This window comes from Camelina sativa, chromosome 9 (genome assembly GCF_030686135.1).
Source record: "Camelina sativa cultivar CO46 ecotype springtype chromosome 9, ASM3068613v1".
Classification (NCBI taxonomy): Eukaryota; Viridiplantae; Streptophyta; class Magnoliopsida; order Brassicales; family Brassicaceae; genus Camelina; species Camelina sativa.
The window spans coordinates 41227249-41248902 of NC_141888.1; the positions used below are offsets into that span (position 1 = coordinate 41227249).

Genomic DNA, 21654 nt, shown 5'->3' on the forward strand with positions numbered 1-21654 from the left:
TAATGATTGTATTCTATTAGGATTCAATGTGGAATGATTCATGCTAGTAGTCACACAAGCTACCCTTTATGTTGTATGTAGCTAAGCTCGCCTTAGTTAAAAGCTTTTAGTTTTGGTACTCTTCATTTCGAGATCGATCCTTTTTAGTTTTGGTACTTTTTATGTTGTATATTGAAGGATGTAGCCAAACAAACAAAAAAAAAAAGTATTGGAAGATGATCAAAATAAAAATGGGAAAAATGTCGTTAAAATCATGAACTTTCAAATTTTGGCCATTTAAAACATGGATTTTGTTGTAGGCCATTTAAAACATCAACTTTCGTTGATTAGCTTTTTTAATCATGAAGTTTCGTTGACCAGGCCAAAAAAGACATGACGTTAAATCCGATAATTGACCTACTAACAGATGTTACTATGCCGTTAATTACTCCGTTACTGACAAACCGATATCGTTTTAATTGAAGTTTTAGTTTGAAATAATATCATTTAAACCATGAACTTTTAAATATAGGCCATTTAAATCATGAACTTGTAAATGTATGTCATTTAAACTATGAACTTTTGATTTATGTCATTTAAACCATGAACTCGCCCTGGGCGTTCGGTAAAAATTAGACAACCTAAAAATTTTGGTTATCGGAGCAAATCGAAGAGAGAAAGCTTAATCGTTCGGTGCAATTGCTTTGAATAACCGGTTTTGGTTCGGTTCGGTAATCGAATCGATTGGTTTATTAGAAATTGTAGAAATATATAAGCCTAATCGGCTAACCCGTTTAACCCTAGTTTAGTTTATCTCTTCTTTCTTTGACTCCGCCTCATGATGCGATTATGAGAAAGAGAGAGAAGAACATCAGTTCATCATTCTTTGTAGATCTTTGTCATGTATTTTGTGTCTTTTTGTTTTTGTCTTGAATCTTTTTCATTTATTAGGACACTACATTAGAGTCTGAAGGATTGATCATCTTGTTTTAGGATACTGCACTAGAGTTTGAAAGATTGATCACCATTTTTATGTATTATGGTTTACATAACATAAATTTGATAGTTCATGGTTTAATTGACATACATTTACAAGTTCATGGTTTAAATGACATACATTTACAAGTTCATGGTTTAAATGGTCTATATTTAAAAGTTCATGGTTTAAATAACACTTTTCGAATTAAAACTTCTATTAAAACGATGTCGTTTTGTTAGTAACGGAGTGATTAACGGCATAATAACGTCTGTTAGTAGGTCAATTATCGGATTTAACGTCATGTCTTTTTTGGCCTGGTCAACGAAACTTCATGTTTAAAAAAGCTAGTCAACGAAAGTTGATGTTTTAAATGGCCTACAACAAAGTTCATGTTTTAAATAGCCAAAATTTGAAAGTTCATGATTTTAATGACATTTTTCCCAAATAAAAATGGTTTTAAGTATAATTTGGGGAGAAACTTATAGCAGTCACCACCTTTCTTAGTTGAAATTGAAGTAAGTTTCATAGTGATTTTGATAACTAAACAAAGGTAGATTTGGTTTCTTGATAATCAATCTTCACTGTATTAGTATTAGTGCATTGTTTATAGTATACGATATCACAAAGCACAAGGGGATTAAAAAAGCAAACAAATATTTTGAGAAGATTAAATAAAGAATTAGAAAACGGTGTCTGGGACGTGTCACGCGCGACGCGCCCATGTTGGTATAGGAAAGTACGAAAGAGCCCCTGGTGCTTGCATAATGTGCAAGTTGTTGTCGTAGTGTATAAAAAGGGTAAATTAGAGACAAATTTGGGTTCCACCTCCCCTGGCCTGGCCTGCCCTGTAGTCAAAGAAAACCTAAAAAACCCGATTAGATTTGATATACGAAAGATAAAAAAGATCCTTCTTCTCTTACGCTCCTCCTCGTATTTCGATTCGATTCGTCGGAGATCTTCTTCATCTTCTTCATCCAAACCCTAACTTATTGCTTATTTGGATCGAATCATCATCATCATCATCATCATCATCATCATCTTGTCAATTTTGGATTTCTCCACCTGAGCCATGTCTGCCGTTTATTGCGGAACCAAGAGATCTTACTTCGATGATATTCCTTCTCCTCCCTCTTCTAAGAGGTTCCGATGCTTTTCTCCGTCCAATTCTCCAGTCTGGTCCTCTCCTTCCTCTTCTCTCGATCAGCTTCGCTCTGCCTTCCCTCACCTTGAACTCACGGTACGTCTTCTTATTCTCCCTTTTTTTGTTTTGTTTTTGTTCTGGGAGCCACACACAGATCTAGCTTTACCTTTTTCCCGCATCTGCTACTTGCTCTCCGACTTGCTTAGTCTCTGTTAGACGCCAATTTCGTATGTAGTTATCTATCGGCTGTGTGTGTTCTTTGTTCAATTTCATTCTGACCTAGGTTTTTTTTGTAGCTTAGAAATTTGATTAGATTTGGAATTTTTTTTTGGTTCTCAGGTTCTTGTGAAGGCTCTAGAAGAACATGGAAGTGATTTAAATGCTTCTATGAAAAGCTTATACTCTTTCGTCTCCGCTGAGGAGGAGAAGAAAGCTCAAGAATTAGCCGCAGGATGTGCTGCTAATGAGGAATCTGATGCCGTTTCTGGTGCATCTACTTATACGGCTACAGACAATCCCCCGGTTAGTGGTGATGACTGGGTTGAATTGTTAGTCAGGGAGGTTACTCAATCTACTGGTACCGATGATGCTAAACTACGTGCCTCTAGAGTCCTTGAGGCCTTGGAGAAGATGTTAAGTGCACGTGCTCGTGAAGAAGCTGGGAAAAAATTCCAAGAGGTAATAAAGCATTTTCAAAAATCTATCCTTTTTGATGTGTTCCATCCTGAATATAATAAACTTACATATGCACCCTTCTGCATACATGCTGGCTATCAGAGCGATCATAGGTTGTTCTTTGAGTCCTAGGTATGGATTTACAATATCAAGTTCAGGGTTGCTGTAGTCGGACATAGGTTGAACCATCAGCTTATTCTTATGTAGGGTAGCTTCAATGTTGTCACCGACTACAAAACTGTTGGCTATATAAACACAGTATACCTAGGAAACAGTTGGGAAGGAATGATTCTCGTTTGATTTTGTCAAAACTATGATAATTACGAAACAGAATGATGACGCAGCAAATTATTCCTAGGATTTTTTGGTATCTCGTGTATGAAATGAACAGCCTTTTTCTGATGTCACAGGAGAACGTGGTAGTCCAGCAACAAGTGGAGGCCTTGATCAAGGACAACACAGTCCTCAAACGTGCAGTTGCTATCCAGCATGAGCGGCAGAAAGCATTTGAAGATGCGAACCAGCAGTTAGAACTCTTGAAACACCTGATTCCTCAGTACCAGGAAAAGCTCAGAACTCTGGAGGTAAAGCCTTAAAAACCGTGGAGAGCTTTTTCTAGCTCTATTGCGTTGAATTGTCTGTGTTTGTTGTTTTAAAAATTATGTTGATGGCTCACAGAAAAGTGTGAATGATCAAAACGCAGGTGAACAACTACGCGCTGAAAATGCAGCTGCAGCAAGTGGAACATGGCAACTCAATGCCAGGAAGATTCAATCCGGACGTCTTCTAAAAAGCTCTCCAGGAAACGAGGACACTTACTTGCAGGAGGAGAAGGCGGCAATAAACGCAAGTGAGAGAGAGAGAGAGAGAGATACGAAAACAAAAAGTGCTTTTGCATTGGTATTACTGTGTAGTCCGGGACAAACATGAGTTTCCTTTGCTTTTTGATATATTTCTTTGCTGCTGTTTGTGTCTGTTCCTCAGTCGTATTAGTTGGGAAATCAAGGATGTGTTTTTGGTATAGGGTTGTATAACTGAACATTGTTCTGAATATTAGGGGGAGAGTCTGTCGGAGACTAATAAACTTGTGATCTCCCCATGGTATCGATTTCCTGAAACTTGGCTTCACCACTCTCCATGAGTGTTGTTTTTTTTTTTTTATGAACAATGAAGCTATCGTATCTGGAACAATGAAGAGAGATAAGTTAAAAAAAGAAAAAGAAAAAAGAGATCCACGTGAGCGAGGTTGGCACCACAAATCGCGAATGTCGAGTTTTATTTTTTCACTCTCTCGCTAAAAGAGAAGTTGAATCATCTCAACAATGTCCGTTGCGAAGCTTCCCCGCTGAGGACTGAGACGGAGGGCTCGTTTAATCGACTGACCCAATCTCTCTCTTTTATTCTTTTTCTTTTTTCGCTCCCCTCACCTTCTTGGTCTCTCTAATGGCTGCCCTCGCTTCTCCTTCCCTCATCCACTCTTCTCTCTGCTTCTTCGCTTCCGCCGCCGCCGCCGATGGCCCCCGTTCCCTTTCTTGTAATAATTTCTCGGCCTTTTCCGACGGCGGCACTAGTCTCAGGTTTCAAAAGAGCTTCTTATCCGTTTCTTCGCCTAATCGAAATCGACGGGGATCCTCTCGCCGTTCCCTCGTCGTGTTTGCTGCTTCCGGAGACTACTACGCTACTCTTGGTGTGCCTAAATCTGCTAATAACAAGGAGATTAAAGCTGCGTATCGACGTCTCGCTCGTCAGGTATATTACATTACACTGTTTCTTTAGGTGGAGTAGTAATCTGGAACCCTGATCGATCATATTCAAGTTAATTATGCTGCATACCGTTATTAATATTTATGTTAGCTTGATCCTCTCTAATGGTTTCCGCATTGTGCCTTGTACATGGATATGATAATTGTTATTTTGAATTTTCTATTTACTTTGATCTTCTGCTTCACATTATTGAGCTAAGATCCTATAACTTCTCTACTGATTTATATATGTAGTACCATCCCGATGTGAACAAGGAACCTGGAGCAACTGAAAAGTTCAAGGAAATCAGTGCTGCCTATGAGGTATGCACCAAAAGCTAAGGTTCCCAGATTGATTCTCCTTCATAGCTCATGTCTTCCTCACCCTACGGCTATATCTCGGCTATTTGGGTTTACTTTTCTTGTTACCTTGTTAGCTTGCATCAAAATCCATGATTACATAGCCTTGTTTTCAAGATTTTCTGCTACAATAGAGTTAAAGTAATACATGTGAGTTCTCAGCTCTTTTTGCATTGTGGTTACTGAACTACTACATTGTCAGGTGCTATCAGATGAGCAAAAGAGAGCATTATATGATCAATATGGTGAAGCTGGAGTCAAGAGTCCTGTAGGAGGAGCTTCTGGTACTTACACGGTAACTCATTATCTATTTCTGTCTATGCTTAATTTGTTGCCATCAGCTCCTGTGCTTGTAGCATATTTTTCCTTGACATTTACTTTCTCTTACATTTCCAACCAGTCAAACCCCTTTGACCTTTTCGAGACATTCTTTGGTTCGAGTATGGGTGGATTTCCCGGGATGGACCAAGCTGATTTTGGGAGAACCCGCCGCAGTAGGGTTACCAAAGGGGAAGATTTACGGTGAGTTTCTTTAAAAAAATTAGAAAACATTGCATTTATTGACCAACCGCATTCTCTGGTTGAATAACAGCATTTCGCTGTTTGCTAATAAGATAATATTTAATTTGAACGTAAAACTATATTGTTAGTGTCTCCTAACTTCCCCCTGTATCCTGAAAATTTCTACTAGCATGGGATTTAATGAGTAAGCAGAGGAGGGTAGTGCCTGTTTGTCCATTCCCTTGCTCTTTCTGTTGGAGTTTTTCCGTGCTCTTCATAACCTGCATAAGCTTTGACAATCATCAAAAGAAATTAAATTACATTTTTGCTGCTGTTGCATTTCAGGTATGACATCACCTTAGAACTGTCGGAGGCTATTTTTGGATCTGAGAAAGAATTTGATCTTACGCATTTGGAGACATGCGAAGCTTGTGCTGGCACCGGGGCAAAAGCAGGATCCAAGATGAGAATATGCTCCACTTGTGGTGGGAGGGGTCAAGTTATGAGAACTGAGCAAACACCATTTGGCATGTTTTCACAGGTCCTTGCAGTTGATTTCTTTCCTTTTTGTTTGTTTTCTCTCTGTTGCAGTTATTGAAGTTTGACGTCAGAAATGACATCGAGGCATCAGAATTATTGTCAATATTGAGTTCACTCAAAATAATCTGTTTCGTTTAGTAGAAAGCGCAGAAGTGAGAATTCGCTAGGCATTTGGTTGAATCCAGTTTGTGGTTTTTCATTGATTGTGAGAGTTTGATTTTGCTGGTAACTGTGTAACACTACCTTCCTTCTATAGCTGAACTTATTAACAGTTTCCTATATGTGGTCTCTTTCATCTTAGGTTTCTATATGTCCTAACTGTGGTGGAGATGGTGAGGTAATTTCTGAAAATTGCCGGAAATGCTCCGGAGAAGGACGTGTGCGTATTAAAAAAAGCATCAAAGTGAAAATTCCTCCTGGAGTTAGTGCAGGTAGCATCCTTAGAGTTGCTGGAGAAGGTGATTCTGGTCCCAGAGGGTATGTTGACAAAATTACCAGTTAGAAAACCATTCTTTCTGTTATAGCATTCTTAATGGTTCGGGTTTTTGGTAATTGGCTTTCTTCTTCCGTTAGTGGCCTTCCAGGAGATTTGTATGTATATCTTGATGTTGAAGATGTCCAGGGAATTCAAAGAGATGGCATAAACCTTTTATCTACCCTCTCGATCAGTTACCTTGATGCTATATTGGGTGCGGTTGTTAAGGTGATTTAGTTCTTTGTATCAGATATCCAAATAAGTACATTCTAGGTACGTGTAGATATCCTCAGAATTGACCATTCATCTTATTATAAATCTAAAACATCTTTGTAGGTGAAAACAGTTGAAGGAGACACTGAACTGCAGATACCTCCGGGTACACAACCTGGTGATGTGCTGGTCCTGGCAAAGAAAGGAGTACCAAAACTGAATAGACCATCTATCCGTGGTGACCACTTGTTTACAGTCAAAGTATCTATACCAAATCAAATAAGGTATCACCGTTTAACTTGTCTTGTGGTCAATTTAACTAAACCAAACAAAGGTTTGTGCTTCTGTCGATTCCTTAATGGGTTTTCTGGATCCTGCGAACAGTGCTGGAGAACGGGAGTTACTGGAGGAACTTGCATCTCTGAAGGACACGTCCAGCAACCGGTTGCGAACTCGTGCTAAGCCTCAGCAACCCAGTAGTAAGTTGTCAAATCTCTAATGCAGAGGACTGTGTTTTATTTTATGTACCAATAATAAACCTCTTGAATCTTTGTATGTATCTGCATTGATGTGAGACTATTTGATGATAACGTATACGTTGATGGATCCCCTCATGTGTATGCCACCTATGGTTTTGTAGCTCTGAGCACCGCACCCAGTAGGTCAGAGAACAGGATAGATGAAGTTAAGGAGGAAAATCAAGAAGCAGAGCAAGAAAACGACTTGTGGAAGAGCATCAAAGACTTAGCAGGGTAAGTCAATTAAAAAAAGATTGTGCCCTTGAAATGATATAGGGAATAGTCCAGCTATGGTTGTGTTCTTAAATCTGAAGCACATAAAAGTCTTCTTCTAAAAACGTAATCCTGCAACTTTTTTTGCACGTAGGTCTGCGGCAAATGGAGTTCTGAAATGGCTGAGAGATAACCTATAAGAGATTCATCTTCAACTAAAAAAGGACGTGGTTTAAAGGATTTATAAGCTGCATTCATGGTAGGAAGGAATGTGGTAATGTTCATTGTTTCATTTGTTAATCTGAGGGTCTTTTGCGGAAAAACAAATACAATTTTTTTTTTGTTGCCTTTTTCAGTTATAGTTTGATGCACATATTGTGAGAAGAGAGGGCGGTTCGCTCTACCTACCCCTATAATACTCCTTTCAATATATACTGTAGACTGTAGTACAGAGACAACCGGTTTTCCGAGTTGGTTTTGATAGAAAAGAAAAAAAATCAGTGAAATTGATGGAACATGTGGATAAAACACGATCATGATCAAAAAGTCTCCCAAGAATGCTTATTTTTTTTTTTTAGATGTACTTGTGTGATGATTTATTACAACCATTCCTGAGTTAGACTTTTCTCTCTATCTTATCTTTCTAGCGAGACCAATGAGATTTATTAATAATGGCTAGTCTACCGCAGCATCTATTCTCCAACCCTTACCATTCCTAAACGCTCTCTTTCTTTATTTTATTTTGGTGTGTGTTTGCATCGGAATTCCATATTTCCTTTCTCGTATGGTAGGAAAAGCTTAATTTTGGACAATGTCTAACTTAACTAGTTAAATATGACAGGTACGTACAGTACGTACGACCGAAAATTGAAAAATAAAAGCAGGACGCAAAGTCCACCATAGATCTACGGCGGATAAAGAGATCTAAAATGGTAAATACCGTTTATGCCCTCTTTCATCGTATTCGTATATAATAGAAGCAGATGAGAGAAAAGGCCGAAAGAAAAAGAAAAAAAAAAGCTCAAAACCCTAGCGGCCGTAATAAGGTCCAAACACAGATTAAGTTATGAGTTGTGTTCTCTCGAGTCTCTAATTTTTTTTTTTTTTTTTCTTAGGGTTTCGATCAAAAAGAAAGAGCAGAGCCGAACTGAGCTCGTCCTAAAGCCCATTAGCCCCTCGTCTGAGTCTCGTATCGTCGTCTCCCTCCTCTCTTTCTCTATCTTTTTTGATTTTTCAAAGTTTCTCTCTTTCGTCTCGATTCGCGCTTATCGTTCCCGCCGCTACAATCTAAGGGTAATCTTAATCTATTCCTCTCTCTCTCTCTCTATCTCTCTCTCTCTCTTAATTGCTCCAATCTTAGATCTCGCTTCTCTTCTAACTCGATTTACTGTGGTTTTCCAGTGGTTTAGGTTTAGGCTAATTCCGGATCTCTGTCGCCTGAATTCTCCACTATCTCCTCCCGCTGTCTGGTTCCGAGGTCGGTTTCCACAGATCTCGTCCCCTTTTTTTTTTTTTTTTTTTGTTCTTTTCAAATCTTTATGTTCAAATCTCTCTATATCTGCAATAATAACTCTATGCTGTTTACGATCTTATTCTTTTTTTAAATCCATCCTGTTGAATTATACAATTATACATACATTAGGCTCAGTTTGTTTGCTCTATTATCCTAATTCTCTCCTGTGCTGATATGATGGTGCTAGCAAGTGATCCACTATGTATTTTATGTATACTCACTCATTGATTGTATCTGCAGGACTTGAAGGGTATGGATAATAATTCTTTGATGCTGATCGATAACAATGGCTCTTTTGAGATTGATGACCAATCCCATATGGATGTCGATACCTCCCATAATAACCCTTCCATGGCTTTGTTCACCCCGACACGCACCAACGATGACGCCCCTACTGCCGATACTGATGATGGCTTGCTCCCTGAACCTGGCACACTACCAGCCAAGCGCAGGAGGAAGAAGTCTATGGTCTGGGAGCATTTCACCATTGAAACTTCTAGCCCTGGATCTACCAAAGCCTGCTGCAAGCACTGCAGGAAATCTTTCGCCTACATTACTGGCCAAAAGTTGGCAGGAACTAGCCACCTTAAGCGTCACATTCAATTGGGTATTTGTCCAATGAGCCGAGACAACACTCAGCTAGCACAAGTCGTTGATTCCAAAGATCCTAGCACTGGTCCTCCCAAGAAACGCCAGAGGGCTTCTGCTACACATATGAACTTCCCTCTGGATCAAGATCGCTGCTACAACGAGATGGCCAAGATGATTATCATGCATGATTATCCCCTTCACATGGTCGAGCATTCTGGATTTGCTGGTTTCGTGCAGGCCCTTCGTCCCCAGTTCAGTATGGCAAGCTTCAATACCATTCATGGTGATTGTGTCAATATGTACTTGTCTGAGAAGCAAAAGCTTTCAAACTTCATCAGTGAGATTCCTGGGCGAGTTAACCTTGCTGTAGATTTGTGGACATCAAATCAATCTGTGGGTTATGCGTTTGTGACAGGACACTTCATTGATAGGGATTGGAAACTAACTCATAGGCTTCTAAATGTTGCTGTCGTTCCTTCTCCTGATTCTGATTTTGCCTTAAATCAGCCTATTGCAGCTTGTTTATCCGACTGGAATCTTGAAAGAAGGCTTTCCAGTCTCACTGTTGGGCAGTCAGTAGTAAATAAAGCCTCTATTGAAAACCTCAGGTGCTGTTTGTCTGCCAGGAACCAGCATGTATTGAATGGTCAGTTGTTGTTGGGTAGTTGCTATGCTCGCCTCCTAAGCAGTATGGCACAAGATCTGCTTGGAGCTGCGGATTATGAAACACCCATAAAGAAAGTCCGTGAGAGCGTGAAGTATGTGAAAACCAAAGACAGTTGCGGAGAGAGGTTTGATGAACTGAAGAGACAACTTCAAACACCTTCTACCAAAGATCTACTAATTGACAACCAAACGAAATGGGACACAAGTTACAACATGTTATTGGCTGCCTGTGAACACAAAGAAGTGTTTTCTTGTCTGGGAAACTGCGATCTTGATTATAAACTGTCAACATCTCCTGAAGAATGGAGAAAGATTGAGATTCTTTGCTCGTGCTTGAAGATTCTTTTTGACGCAGCCAATGTTTTGACTGGCTCAACTCGATTGACAGCAAACGATTTGTACCATGAAATGACAAAGCTTCAGCTAGAGCTAAGTCACACAGCCATGAGTGAAGATGCAGATGTTAGAAACCTGGTGAACCCAATGAAAGAGAAGTTTGACGAGTACTGGAGAGAATGTTTCCTGCTTCTGGCTGTTGCTGTGGTGATGGATCCGCGCTTCAAAATGAAGCTTATTGAGTTTAGTTTCTCTAAGGCTTACGGGGAAGATGCAGATAAATGGATCAGGAGTGTTGATGATGCAGTACATGAGCTGTACCTTGACTATACTGAACAGGGTCACTCCCTGCTGGATGCTTATGTAGGCCACGGGAATGATGGCTTTTCTGAAACAGATATCTCTCAAGTTCACTTCCATCATGACATGCCTCATGAATACCACCACTCAAACGGGCTTTCACATGATCAAGTATATGAACAGCCTGAAGATGGCAATCAGCTGGATGAAAAACCAAGAGACCATGTTTTAGACGGTCACGACTCTCAAGAAGTTGCTCAGACTCAGGTAAACCAGTTGACAGCCGAGTCCTCGCCCCATGCCCAAGAAGAGAAAGTTGCAGAGCCTCTTCTCCAGGAAGATCAGTCAGGTGGTGTGGGACAACAGGAGAATCAGCCTATTGAGGGATTATCTGGAGAAGGTCAGCAAACGGGGACAGTGTCGGTGGGAGGCAATACCACACAGGGAGAAGAAGAAGAAGGCCAGTTGGGAGATGCAGGTACACAGAATAACCTTATCATGGAAGGGCTGTCTGAAGAGAGCAAACCAATTGAGGGACTGACACAAGGTTCGCTTCTGACAGAAAATCTGCAATCCAATGGGGAGCGAACTCCGGCCCAAGAGAGCCAGCTAACAGATGAGACATCCCATGAGAGCCAAGCAATGGAGGAAACACATTATGCGACTCAGTCAGCTGAGGAGATGGCCCATGAGACCCAGCTGATTGAGGAAATTCCGTGCGAGAGCCAGCCTTCTGCGGACATACCCCTGAAGAGTCAGGCAGTGGAGGATACAGATATGACTCAAGACAGCCAGCTGGGGGAAGAAAATGTACCAGAGACAGAGTCAGTGGAGGAAATCATCGAAGACACTCAGCCTGTTGAAGAAGTGACGCAGGAAGAAACATCACAGGTGAGCCGGACAGTGGAGGATATACCGCCTGAGAGTCATCACATTGAGGAAATGCTGCTGGAAAACCAGCAAGTGGACGAGAATGATATAACTCATGACATGCAGCCGATGGAGGAAATGCTCGAGGACACTCAACCAGTTGAGGATGTGGCTCAGGAAGCACAAGAGATGGAGAAGAATGATGAAATTCAGTCTGTTGAGGAAGAAGGACATGAGATACAGCCGGTGGAGGACACTCAACCAGTTGATGAAATGGCTCAGGAGGAACAACTGGTGGAGGAAAAGCATAATGATGTTCAGCCAGTCGAGGGTGCAGGACAGGAGACACAGGCAGTCGAGGGAATACTAGAGGACACTCAGCCAGTGGAGGAAGTAGCACAGGAGGTGCAGCCAGTGGAGCCGATTCCCGAACCCAGCCAAAACCCAGAAAACGCGGATGGTATACTTTGCCAAGGGTATTCTCGAGAGGGCGAGGAAGCTCCACAAAAAGAGCAGCAATCAGATGAAGTTATAGCCTCAGACCAACATCCTCAATCACATGCAATGCCACAGGAAGAAGAGGCACAACATGATTCTCAATCACATGCAGTGCCACAGGAAGAAGCCACATTTACAATCTCTCAAGAAGGTCACCACGTTGACGTCCTTCTCCAGGAAGGCCACCACCTTGAAGCATCTTCACAGGAGTTTCCCCTCATCACCATTGGAGATGGGTTCTCAGACTTTGAGCTTTACATCTCCGAGGTAGGTAGTCACCAACAGATGAAATCGGAGCTCGACCAATACCTGGAGGAATCTCTGATGCCGCGATCACAGGACTTTGAGGTTCTTCGCTGGTGGAGCCTGAACCGAACCAAATACCCTACCCTCTCCAAGATGGCGGCTGACATTTTGTCCCTACCCTTTTGCACCGTCTCTCCAGATTCTGTGTTTGACACGGAGGTGAAAAAGATGGACAACTACAGGAGCTCCCTTCGACATGTAACCTTAGAAGCTCTTTTCTGTGCCAAGGACTGGTTCAAGCACGGCTCCTCCAGTTCCACCTCAGAAAACAATCTGAAGAGGGAATCTTGAGGATTCCTTTTCATCATTCCTTATCCTTAGATGTAGTTTTAGCTTACTATATATTTCGCTTTGGTCACTTTAGGCTAATATGGATCTTTTTAGCCTTGTGCTCGCTTATGCTTTCTTTTTTCTTATTCTTTTCTTCTTACCATGACCCTTTTCGTGGTTGTTTATGTATGTTGTGATTGATGCTGTTATGATTTGATGTTACAGTTTGGCATCATAGAAACTATTTCACTTTGTATCAATCTTCGCATTTGTTGTTTCTGCCCTGGGGTTTTATATTTACCTGATTCTGACTTGGTAAACTGGAATCTGTTTGCGTGTTTGTTCAGTTTCGTTTGAGCAACATGATTTACTCGGCTATTTATTAGGTTTTACTTACATTTTAACCACAAATAAAGTGAGTTCCAAGCTCTGATCAAAGCTGAGTAAGAAGTGATAAAGAAGGGCGGACTTGTTTCCAAGGAGACAGTAAAGAAGTGTCAGAGATTCGCAAGGGAACATGATCAAATTTGAGGAATGTACAGTATAAAGAGAGAATGCAATAAACCGGGTCCATATTCGCAAACATCGTAATGGACGTGAGCTCCCTGAAAATAAGCCCAAAAGGCCCAAATATATCTGATATTTTTAGTCTAAAAGCCTGCTACCATTTTTTCCCCCTAAAACGAAATATGACTCTCACGCGCCTAGTTTTTAAATTTAACAAAAAACAGCAATTTCCGTATGTTTTAGTCCACGGATTTTGGGGAGGTGGCGTCGACGCGCTCATTGTGCGAGTAGATAAGAGACTTAAATTTCACGGTTCGAGAAACCACGTTTGGGCTGACATTTTTATACTGCCCATTGGGCCACAAGGAGTTTAGTTTTCATATAAATATCGGCCCACATAAATTGAAAAGACCTTTTAACTCTTTATCTCTTGAAATCAGCTAATTATTGCATTTGACCGTACAGAGTTTACTTGTTTATTTTGGACGAACTGTGAATTTTCATTCACCTTAATTAAGTTCCGCCTCGACATGGAGAGGATACAAAAGCAAAACCCATAACTCAAGAGGAGACATAAGGATAGAGGGGAGCTAACATGCTCAACCCAAAAAGCAGCCAAACCAAGATAACTGTTAAGAGAAACGATTTTGGCACCATTGCTCCCAAGGGGGTCTTCAAGCCACGTACTTCCGCTAGCGATGCGAATGTGACATAACAGTGACGGACAAAGCCGTCGGATAGGGGAACTTCAGAGCCACAAAGGAGTAACCATGACATAATATGCCAAAACACAACCAAGGTAAACTAACCAGGGAAGCCTTGAAAACTACCATTGCGTTCATAAAGGCAAATTGACCAGAATGGGAACACAAGTCCATCGAATGAGGCTAATGATTCTATTATCCAACCGACAAATCATATAGATTGAAGGGATGAGATTAAACCTGGTCGAAATGGGAGCCGGTACATGACCAGAATAGAACCTGCAAACTGCAGTAAGGGAAGTGTCACCAGGGGACACAACTAAAGGTGTTACAAACTGACGTTACAGACACAAAGAGGAGATGAGGGAATACTCCGTTGCTGGTCCAACTAGGGAGTCACAGAGTTTAATAAAATGTCAAGGACCTGTGAAATAACCGCTGCAATTTGATATCATTGGGGTCTCTCTATTACAAGAAGATTTTCTCTAACTCTAATTACTAGATCAATATGATTATAGATTCTAATCAGCTCGAACCAAGACAGTGGTAAGTATCTACGAAGGCTTCTCAGTCACAAATTGAACCCTATTCGCACACTCTCTAAATGCTTCCCAGGCAACTCTGCAATGCTCTTTCGATCTCATTCCTTGTTCAACAACCTGCATCGCTCTTCTGTGCAAATGCTCATACCATTGATCCTGATTCATTATGTCCACACAACCTGACCCAAAATCCGCCACATAGAGACGCTTCACGTCCTTGCGCCACCGTTGCAGTATATACTGAGGCGGGACTTCCTGCAACCCGTTGTGGCTGAGTAGGAGGAGGACGTGTCTGCATTGGTACCCATTGAAGCTGAAACCACCACAGACACAGAAGCAACGTACTTGTGCTTCTGCACTAGTCTCGTAGATGACCTCAAAGTCTCTCACTTTCTCTCCTTCCCTCTCTTTCACCACGTACGAGGAGGCCGAGCCGTTTGAGTGGACTTGCGTTATTCCAAAACATGAAGTCATTGCCGAGACCTCGTCTTGGAACCTTCTAAATATCTCCACTGTGAAGACCTTTGCCATCTGAGACTCGTAGGGGTGCGTTGTCTTGAGCTCGGGGATAAACTTGGAGGACTCTGAATCGCACAAGGCTTGTCTTGTGTACTTTTTATCCAGAAAAGATTGGTACCCTTCAAGGAATTCTCTCAGGGATGTGTGCTCATGAACGTAGCCACTGAAGATGAATGGTGCAGCCACATCTCCCAATCGAAAAGTCAGCGCCCCGGCCAAAAATGTATCCTTGAGGTAAACTGGAGCCCATAGTTCTCGATCTTGAAACAGGTGGTTGATGGTCTCGTGATTAGTCAGCCCAAACCGAATGATCATCTCTTCCCAAGCTGTTTCAAATTCTTCGACCTTGAGACAACCGTAGACCACTCTGTTCAGTGCCATACGGAACAAGTCAGAGTCTTGTAGCTGGACAACGCTCTGAAAGATGTTGTGCAAGACGTGGGTCAAGCTAAGACGATGATGAGCCCTTGGGAAAACTTCAGAGACAGCAGCACGCATTGCCTTGCACTGTTGAGTGATGAAGGTCTGTGGGGGACGACCTAGCATGCAAGTAAGCCAAGCTCTGAAGAGCCAGAGGTAGGTCTCAAAGGTCTGGTGAGCAAGCAAAGCACAGCCGAGCAAGATGGAATCTCCATGGTGGTCGATTCCAACGAAAGACACAAGGGGAAGCTGGTAGGAGTTTGATAGACAAGTGGTGTCAAACAAAACAACGTCGCCAAAGTGAGAGTAAGCAGCCCTAGCACGAGGGTCAATCCAGAAGACATTCCTAAGAGAGCCGTCATCGGAAAGATCCATGAGGTAAAGAAAGTTGGGGCTGGTAAGCTGAATCCGTAAGAAGAAATCCTGCAAGAAGCTAAAACCTCCAGGGGGAAGCAATGGCCTTGAAGAAGAGAGGGAATGATCACCACCGGGGGAGGAGGTTGAAGAAGAAGAAGTCCCATGAGGAACGGCAAGGGCTCGATAGAGATTGATAGTCCGGACTTGGACATGGAGAGGAGGTTGTTGTGGTTGTTTAGTGTTGGCAGAAGCAGAGGAGGACTTGGTCGTCTTGTGAGACTTGGAATTGTGGGCTCTTTCAGGATCAAAGGAGTGGTTATGGTCGAGTTTGACCTGATCAATTTTCCAGCGATCAAATTCAATCAATCTGAGGCGAATCATAGCCTGGCAACCAGTTCTGGTCTCCTTACGACGGGTGGAGGTGGTGTTGGCTTCTTTAACCATCTTGAAACCTTCGCAGTTGCAGCACAAGACAGCACCACGTTTCTCCTTGCTGTTACGCTTAGTCCAGGAAGATTTGATACGGATAGCAAAACCGAGCTCCCGAGCGTACGAGTTGTAGTAGCTGTAAGCATCATCGTACGAATCGAATTCCATACCAGGAGCAGGAGCAGGAGCACTGTGAGCAATGGGACCATCATCATCGATTCCAGTTTCAATCTGAAGCAATCCATCACAGTCGTCTTCATCAAGGTCAATACCCAGATCAGGAAGCGGAAGCTCTTCTTCTTCTTCTTCTTGTTCGACAACCATCTGCTCCTCTTCCATCTGAAAACTCATAATTTTACAACAGAATCGGAAACCCCAAAAATTGAAAACGCCAAATAAAAATACTCGGGAGTAGAGAAGAGAAGAGAAAGTAACCACCGAACCGACCGTGATGCAGAGATTAGGGTTGGGCGACGAGAGAGACTGATCGGACGGTGAGTAGACGCTATCACCGATCATCCTCCTTCCTCTCCTTGTCTTCTTCACCTCTAAATCAACGACAAACAATCGATTTCTTTCATTTTAGGGTTATATAAATTCAACCCATAATTAAATGTGGACAAATGTAAATTCTCTACAGTACAGACTTAGTTTTATTTGTTATTCGAGTTGAGCTGAGCTGCAGGCAGACGAGGCGCACCACCTCACTCTTGCAAATTTGAGTTTTTTTTTTTTTAACTATGTTAACAGTCAATCAATACTCACTTTTCAGTAATTGTGTGCAACCAACCCCCATCGCATTTTCTTGTTTATTATAGGTGATAACAAATCTATAAATACTTTTTCTAGTGTCCCTCCCAAGTCAGAATATAACACACGACCAAACTATAAATATCATCATCAACCAAACTCAAAAATAGGGATAGGGCACCATATCTTCTTGCTTGATAAAGTTGAAAATACCAAACAAAAAACATAACACATATCAACAACATTACAAATATCTTTTATAAGAAAAAAGGAGAAAAAGGAACCAACGGAGGACAAAAAAGAATAAATTACAGATGGAAAGAAGCCCACAGCTCAAGCTCTCACAGAAACTCTTTATAATTTGCACAACAACCCTCCTGAAAGCATCAAACAAAGTCCAAATCAGTAACTTATAATTACTTCAACTCTCTTGAATTAGTAGTGGTGGCCGTAACTTATAAATTGCGTACCTAATTTTCAAAATAAAATAAAATAAGGCAACAATAGCAGCCCAAAGTGCTCCGTAAAGCAGCTTGGAGAAGCACCAGGGGCCTGCAACAAAGGAGCTTCTCTTTCACCTCCTTTTTCCACTTATTCAAGCAAGAGGACCTTTCTTTCCACTCTTCACACTTGCTAAAGCTCATCTCCGAGTATCTGCATCCCTCGTCAACATGTGCATGTTACTATGCCCCAATACTTATATATGGCATATGGGGATTCACATTTCTTTTTCACAATATATAGGCTACCCAAACTACTCCATCTAAATACTTTCCCCATTCTAATTCCAGGTGGTTCCATGTTTAAAGGTCAACTGAAAGTTAATTCATATGAGAGCTAGCTTCAAAACTCACCTACGAGGCTGCTTGTTTGGGTTGCCATTCGATCGTTGTGAATTCCCATTGGTCAAAATGTAGCAGTTCGAATTTCTAATTCCCCAAAACACAACACATTTTCAATCCACGATAACGACCCCATTTGATTGGCAAGAGTTATTACTTGGATAAACAGTACTTTGAGAAACCATATCCAACATATTCTTTTCTCTAGTTACCAATCACATCAGAGAAACCAATCTTCCATATTTCCTCATAAAACTAACTATAGTAGCTTCCCCCTACTATACAATATACCGCAAACATTTGCTGTCAAAGCACTGGTCTCAGCCCAAATTGGCAAGGAAACAACTTACCAGGTCTCTCCATGGGTTCTTCATCATTAGGGTTATTAGAACTGTTCTCTTGGCTGCCAAAAAATATGGTACTTGGGTAAGTTAGCCACAAATCAAATGCTTTACTGGAAAGTCATAATCATTGTAAATTGACATGGTTTCAGGAGTGCCCAACCAAGAAGTTAATGAATGCTACATGTTTCTGGGTGTACATAGAAGATACGCTACTTAGCAAAACAATTCAGACATGTAAATCTAATGGGTAACAAGCATTTTTCGGTGGGAATAGAATCACAGAAATCAATCACATACGGTTGCTTTAGTTAAAGTTACATTCCCATACTACTCTTCATGCCGGGTAACGCTAAGAGTCCACACATAAGACCATACTGAGATAATGAAGAGAACTATTTTATAAACCTGGAGGATCCCGCAGAGGAAGGTATCATCGGTTTGTGTGCTTGGTAAGAACCATTAGTGGCAGCATAAGGTGGACAATACGAACCTCCTAGTGCTCCGGGGCCAGGCAAAATTGGCAGCCTGTCAATAATATAAGCAAATGACAGCAGTAATCAGGAACTACTATAGATAGAGTGCTATGGAAATCAAACAAACAACAAACAGCAGACGAGTCAAAGCAATAGTTCTGGTTCTGTTTGGGCCAGCAAAAGACTACTTAGATGTAAGCCCTCTCAAATCATAAAAGCATACAGCAAGTCAACTAAGATAGAACGCGCCGAATATACAACTCCAAAACAAGAAAAGCTGTGGAAACCGAATATACAACTCCAAAACAAGTAAAGCTGTGGAAACTCAAGACTAACATCCATATATATGTAAAGCAAAAAGGAAGGACTGCAGTGCATACCATGTCATCTCAGGATTTCCGGTACCATGTTCTGGTTGGACATATCCTGGAAGAGCCATTCCAAAAGTAGGAACCCCACCGTGCTGACCACCAAATTGCATAACTGAACATGAAAATGAACAAGACAACACATAAACATAAAAGTTTAAACTAGTCAGGCATGGATATTGGCACCAGTACATACAGAAGGCGATGATCTCAAGCAGCCCTAGACCTGGGCAACCAGGCCAAACAGCTCAGCATATATAGCTTTCTATTTCATTAGCATGCATGAATTGATTCCGAAAGATGTCTTTCAACCATTATAATGTAAAATGAACAGAGATATTCAAGAATAACATACCAGGCAGAAATGCAGGAAAATTTGAATTGCCATGACCAGCTGCCATGCTACCGACAGTCCCCATAAACTGTGTCCCACCATACATAAAAGATCCTCTTCCACTAGGCTGGAGTGACCCTTTTCCCTTGGCAACCAAAGCACCTGTTTCTGCGGCTGACTCTATTCCACCAGAAATATACTGGTTTTTTGATGAGCCGGTTTTCGGTGGAGAAGAAGGCAGCAAACTGTTAACAGCAGAATGTTGATCAAAAGCCTGACCAGGAGGTTGAGTACAGCTTTGGTCAGTGCCTTTTGGCATTCCCTGGAAGTGCATCAGCGAAGAAACTTTGTCACCTTGATTAGGAGATTGCTGGTAAAGCATTTGCCCAGGAGGAGGTGCATCTCTACCATGACTTGTAGTCTGGGAAGGTTGAGCAGTGCGTACCCATGAAGAGCTGGATTTTGTATTCCCAAACTTCTTTCCAGATGGAGTAGGGTTTTGATTAATGCGCAGTCCACCAATGCCAGTTTGTAAATCTTTTTGTGCCAAGTTATTGGAGGATCCTGAAGGATAAAATGGAGGAGAATCTGAATTTAAACTTGAAGCTAATACATTCTTTTTGGCTTGGATGGCTTCAGTCTCTAAGCTAGCTGTTTCTGTTGGTGGACGCCCTGAATTGGCATGTGAAACTTTCACAAAAGAATTTTGGGACCTAAAGATTCAGTAGACGAGACACTATAGTTAGAGAAAGGGCGTCCATGTGTTTGGCTAGAGAGGAAACAGAAAAAAAAAAAAGGACTCACTGTTTGGTTTGCACAGAAGGTGCTTGATTGCCATTTTTCAATGCAACCTCATATCTTCTGGGCCCTCTCCCCCTAGTGACAGCCTTAGGAAACTGGTTCTGGTGTCCATTGCCAGTGCCAGTAAATGGTTTAGAATTGGTCCCTCGAGAATATCCACGCTCCTGACCCCTACCCTGACCACGACCTCTGACTCGGCCTCTGGAAGTCCTCCGCTATGTTCACAAAATTCAATCAATCAGCTTTTAATATCAAAAGGAAAAACAAGAGAGGTGGCAAATGTATTAATGCAGATAGGAAAGAGAGGGAGAGGAACTAAAGAAAAGTACATCAAATTGCTTTTCCTGTGTATTGAGTTCCTCGTATTTGTCATGTCCCCACTTACTTTCATCTCTAGATTGCCAGAGCCTCCTGCCACCACGCATTCGCCTATCAAACCAACAGGAGTTTGTTTCAATCAATTTGAATTACAAGGAATAATATTTGTGGCTTCACCTATCAATAGATACATTAGCATGATAGAAGTTGAACACTAGACAAAAACCCTACCTCAAACCTTGGAGCCAAAAAAGAAAAGGAGTGAGGAAGCATACCTATTAGAGGCGGCATCAAATTCCTGAAATCTGTCATCATGCATATAAAAGGCACCAGCAGTAGGCACTGCGAAAGGCTCCTTCTTCTTTTGTTCCAGTCCATCATCAACAAGATCAGTGGCGGAGACTGCGGAGTCCTCGGTCCCATCGGCGGCCGCAAGTGCATTGTCATGATCGGGAACGAATTCAAAATCAGCCTCAGAACTATCATCGACGAGGTCATGATCAGAGTCGAGAAAAGCACTCTGTTGATCTTCATCATCGGAAAGATCGGAATCAATAGGATTAGCGACCAGGTTGTGATTGAGGGCACCATCATCCTCATCGTCGCTAGCTACTCTCCTACGTGTAGCCAAGGAGCGGTTCAATTCCTCGGGATCACTCTCATACTCGGGATCTTCAGGGGCCATAAGAGAAGAGACCTGAATCGGAGAAGCAAACCGAAAAAAAACCCTAGAGGAAGATAATGAAGAGATAAAATCAGTGATAAAATCGGCGATACACACAAAATGAACGAATTAGGGAAGGTGGAGAATAGAGATAGAGGAGCCAGTCACCCTAAGAATTGACGAAATCACGCACGCACGCACCACTAACTAGGTCCACAAAGCCAGATATCTATCAAAGAGCGAGGAGAGTCTAATAATCAAAATCAAATAAATCAATCAGGGTTTCATGAGATCTGCAGAGAGACTGATAGAGATATATATATATATATATATATATATATATATATATATATATATATATATCTTTTTCTAATTTTTTTTTTTTTTTTTATGTTTGTGTGTGTTGTGTTGATTACAACTACTTACCACAACAAGCTTGTAGACTTTTTCCGCTTCCCAGGGTTTTTTTTGCTTTTTGAACTTTGTTAATCTGTTATGTATCCAAGTATAATGTATGCCTTCTCTTTCAATTTTTCAGTCAAATAAGGGTATGACAACCTTACGGATTTGGTTTTGTTTCCTTCTCAAATCTCATA

General features: G+C 41.5%; 5 protein-coding genes across 25 annotated transcripts; 3 read left to right on the forward strand and 2 right to left on the reverse strand.

Annotated features, from left to right (window-relative positions):
* The first annotated feature begins 1748 nt into the window (after positions 1-1748).
* Positions 1749-3892, forward strand: LOC104714380 (uncharacterized). The gene is made up of 4 exons (XM_010431718.2): positions 1749-2195; positions 2439-2777; positions 3185-3358; positions 3478-3892. The coding sequence occupies exons 1-4, from the start codon at positions 2028-2030 to the stop codon at positions 3562-3564; spliced, it is 768 nt and encodes a 255-aa protein (XP_010430020.1). The 5' UTR covers positions 1749-2027; the 3' UTR covers positions 3565-3892.
* Positions 3893-3934: 42 nt separating this feature from the next.
* On the forward strand, positions 3935-7851 carry LOC104714381 (uncharacterized). Of its 8 annotated transcripts, none has more exons than XR_755827.2 (12): positions 3935-4523; positions 4772-4840; positions 5079-5171; positions 5277-5398; positions 5723-5918; positions 6219-6394; positions 6491-6620; positions 6729-6889; positions 6990-7084; positions 7246-7357; positions 7491-7595; positions 7693-7851. XR_755827.2 is itself a non-coding variant. In XM_010431719.3 (11 exons), exons 1-11 carry the CDS (start codon positions 4218-4220, stop codon positions 7534-7536), a joined length of 1506 nt encoding a protein of 501 aa, XP_010430021.2. In that variant the 5' UTR covers positions 3959-4217; the 3' UTR covers positions 7537-7851. The 8 variants fall into 8 exon arrangements, 4 of the variants coding, with proteins under 4 accessions (XP_010430021.2, XP_087320557.1, XP_087320559.1 ...); XR_015565825.1 differs by having other exon boundaries at positions 4009-4523; positions 4772-4859; XR_015565826.1 differs by having other exon boundaries at positions 4009-4523; positions 5089-5171.
* Positions 7852-8564: 713 nt separating this feature from the next.
* LOC104703445 (uncharacterized) lies at positions 8565-12946 on the forward strand. The gene is made up of 3 exons (XM_087464430.1): positions 8565-8629; positions 8738-8813; positions 9090-12946. The coding sequence occupies exon 3, from the start codon at positions 9102-9104 to the stop codon at positions 12705-12707; it is 3606 nt and encodes a 1201-aa protein (XP_087320556.1). The 5' UTR covers positions 8565-8629; positions 8738-8813; positions 9090-9101; the 3' UTR covers positions 12708-12946.
* Positions 12947-14318: 1372 nt separating this feature from the next.
* Positions 14319-17107, reverse strand: LOC104714383 (protein FAR1-RELATED SEQUENCE 8-like). 8 transcript variants are annotated; one of them, XM_010431725.3, is made up of 3 exons: positions 16930-17107; positions 16612-16712; positions 14319-16503 (listed from the first exon to the last, which is right to left on the reverse strand). In XM_010431725.3, the coding sequence occupies exons 1-3, from the start codon at positions 16958-16960 to the stop codon at positions 14452-14454; spliced, it is 2184 nt and encodes a 727-aa protein (XP_010430027.2). In that variant the 5' UTR covers positions 16961-17107; the 3' UTR covers positions 14319-14451. The 8 variants fall into 8 exon arrangements, with proteins under 8 accessions (XP_010430027.2, XP_087320562.1, XP_087320565.1 ...); XM_087464436.1 differs by having other exon boundaries at positions 16600-16712; XM_087464439.1 differs by having other exon boundaries at positions 16812-17070.
* LOC104714384 (protein MLN51 homolog) lies at positions 17051-21649 on the reverse strand. 7 transcript variants are annotated; one of them, XM_087464444.1, is made up of 11 exons: positions 21485-21649; positions 21227-21308; positions 20670-21122; positions 20406-20505; positions 20080-20291; positions 19297-19988; positions 18954-19056; positions 18506-18625; positions 18107-18159; positions 17385-17568; positions 17051-17291 (listed from the first exon to the last, which is right to left on the reverse strand). In XM_087464444.1, the coding sequence occupies exons 3-10, from the start codon at positions 21077-21079 to the stop codon at positions 17555-17557; spliced, it is 1704 nt and encodes a 567-aa protein (XP_087320570.1). In that variant the 5' UTR covers positions 21080-21122; positions 21227-21308; positions 21485-21649; the 3' UTR covers positions 17051-17291; positions 17385-17554. The 7 variants fall into 7 exon arrangements, with proteins under 7 accessions (XP_087320570.1, XP_087320568.1, XP_087320569.1 ...); XM_087464442.1 differs by lacking the exon at positions 21485-21649 and adding an exon at positions 17769-17843 and having other exon boundaries at positions 21227-21373; XM_087464443.1 differs by lacking the exon at positions 21485-21649 and having other exon boundaries at positions 21227-21468.
* Between the last annotated feature and the right edge of the window lie 5 nt (positions 21650-21654).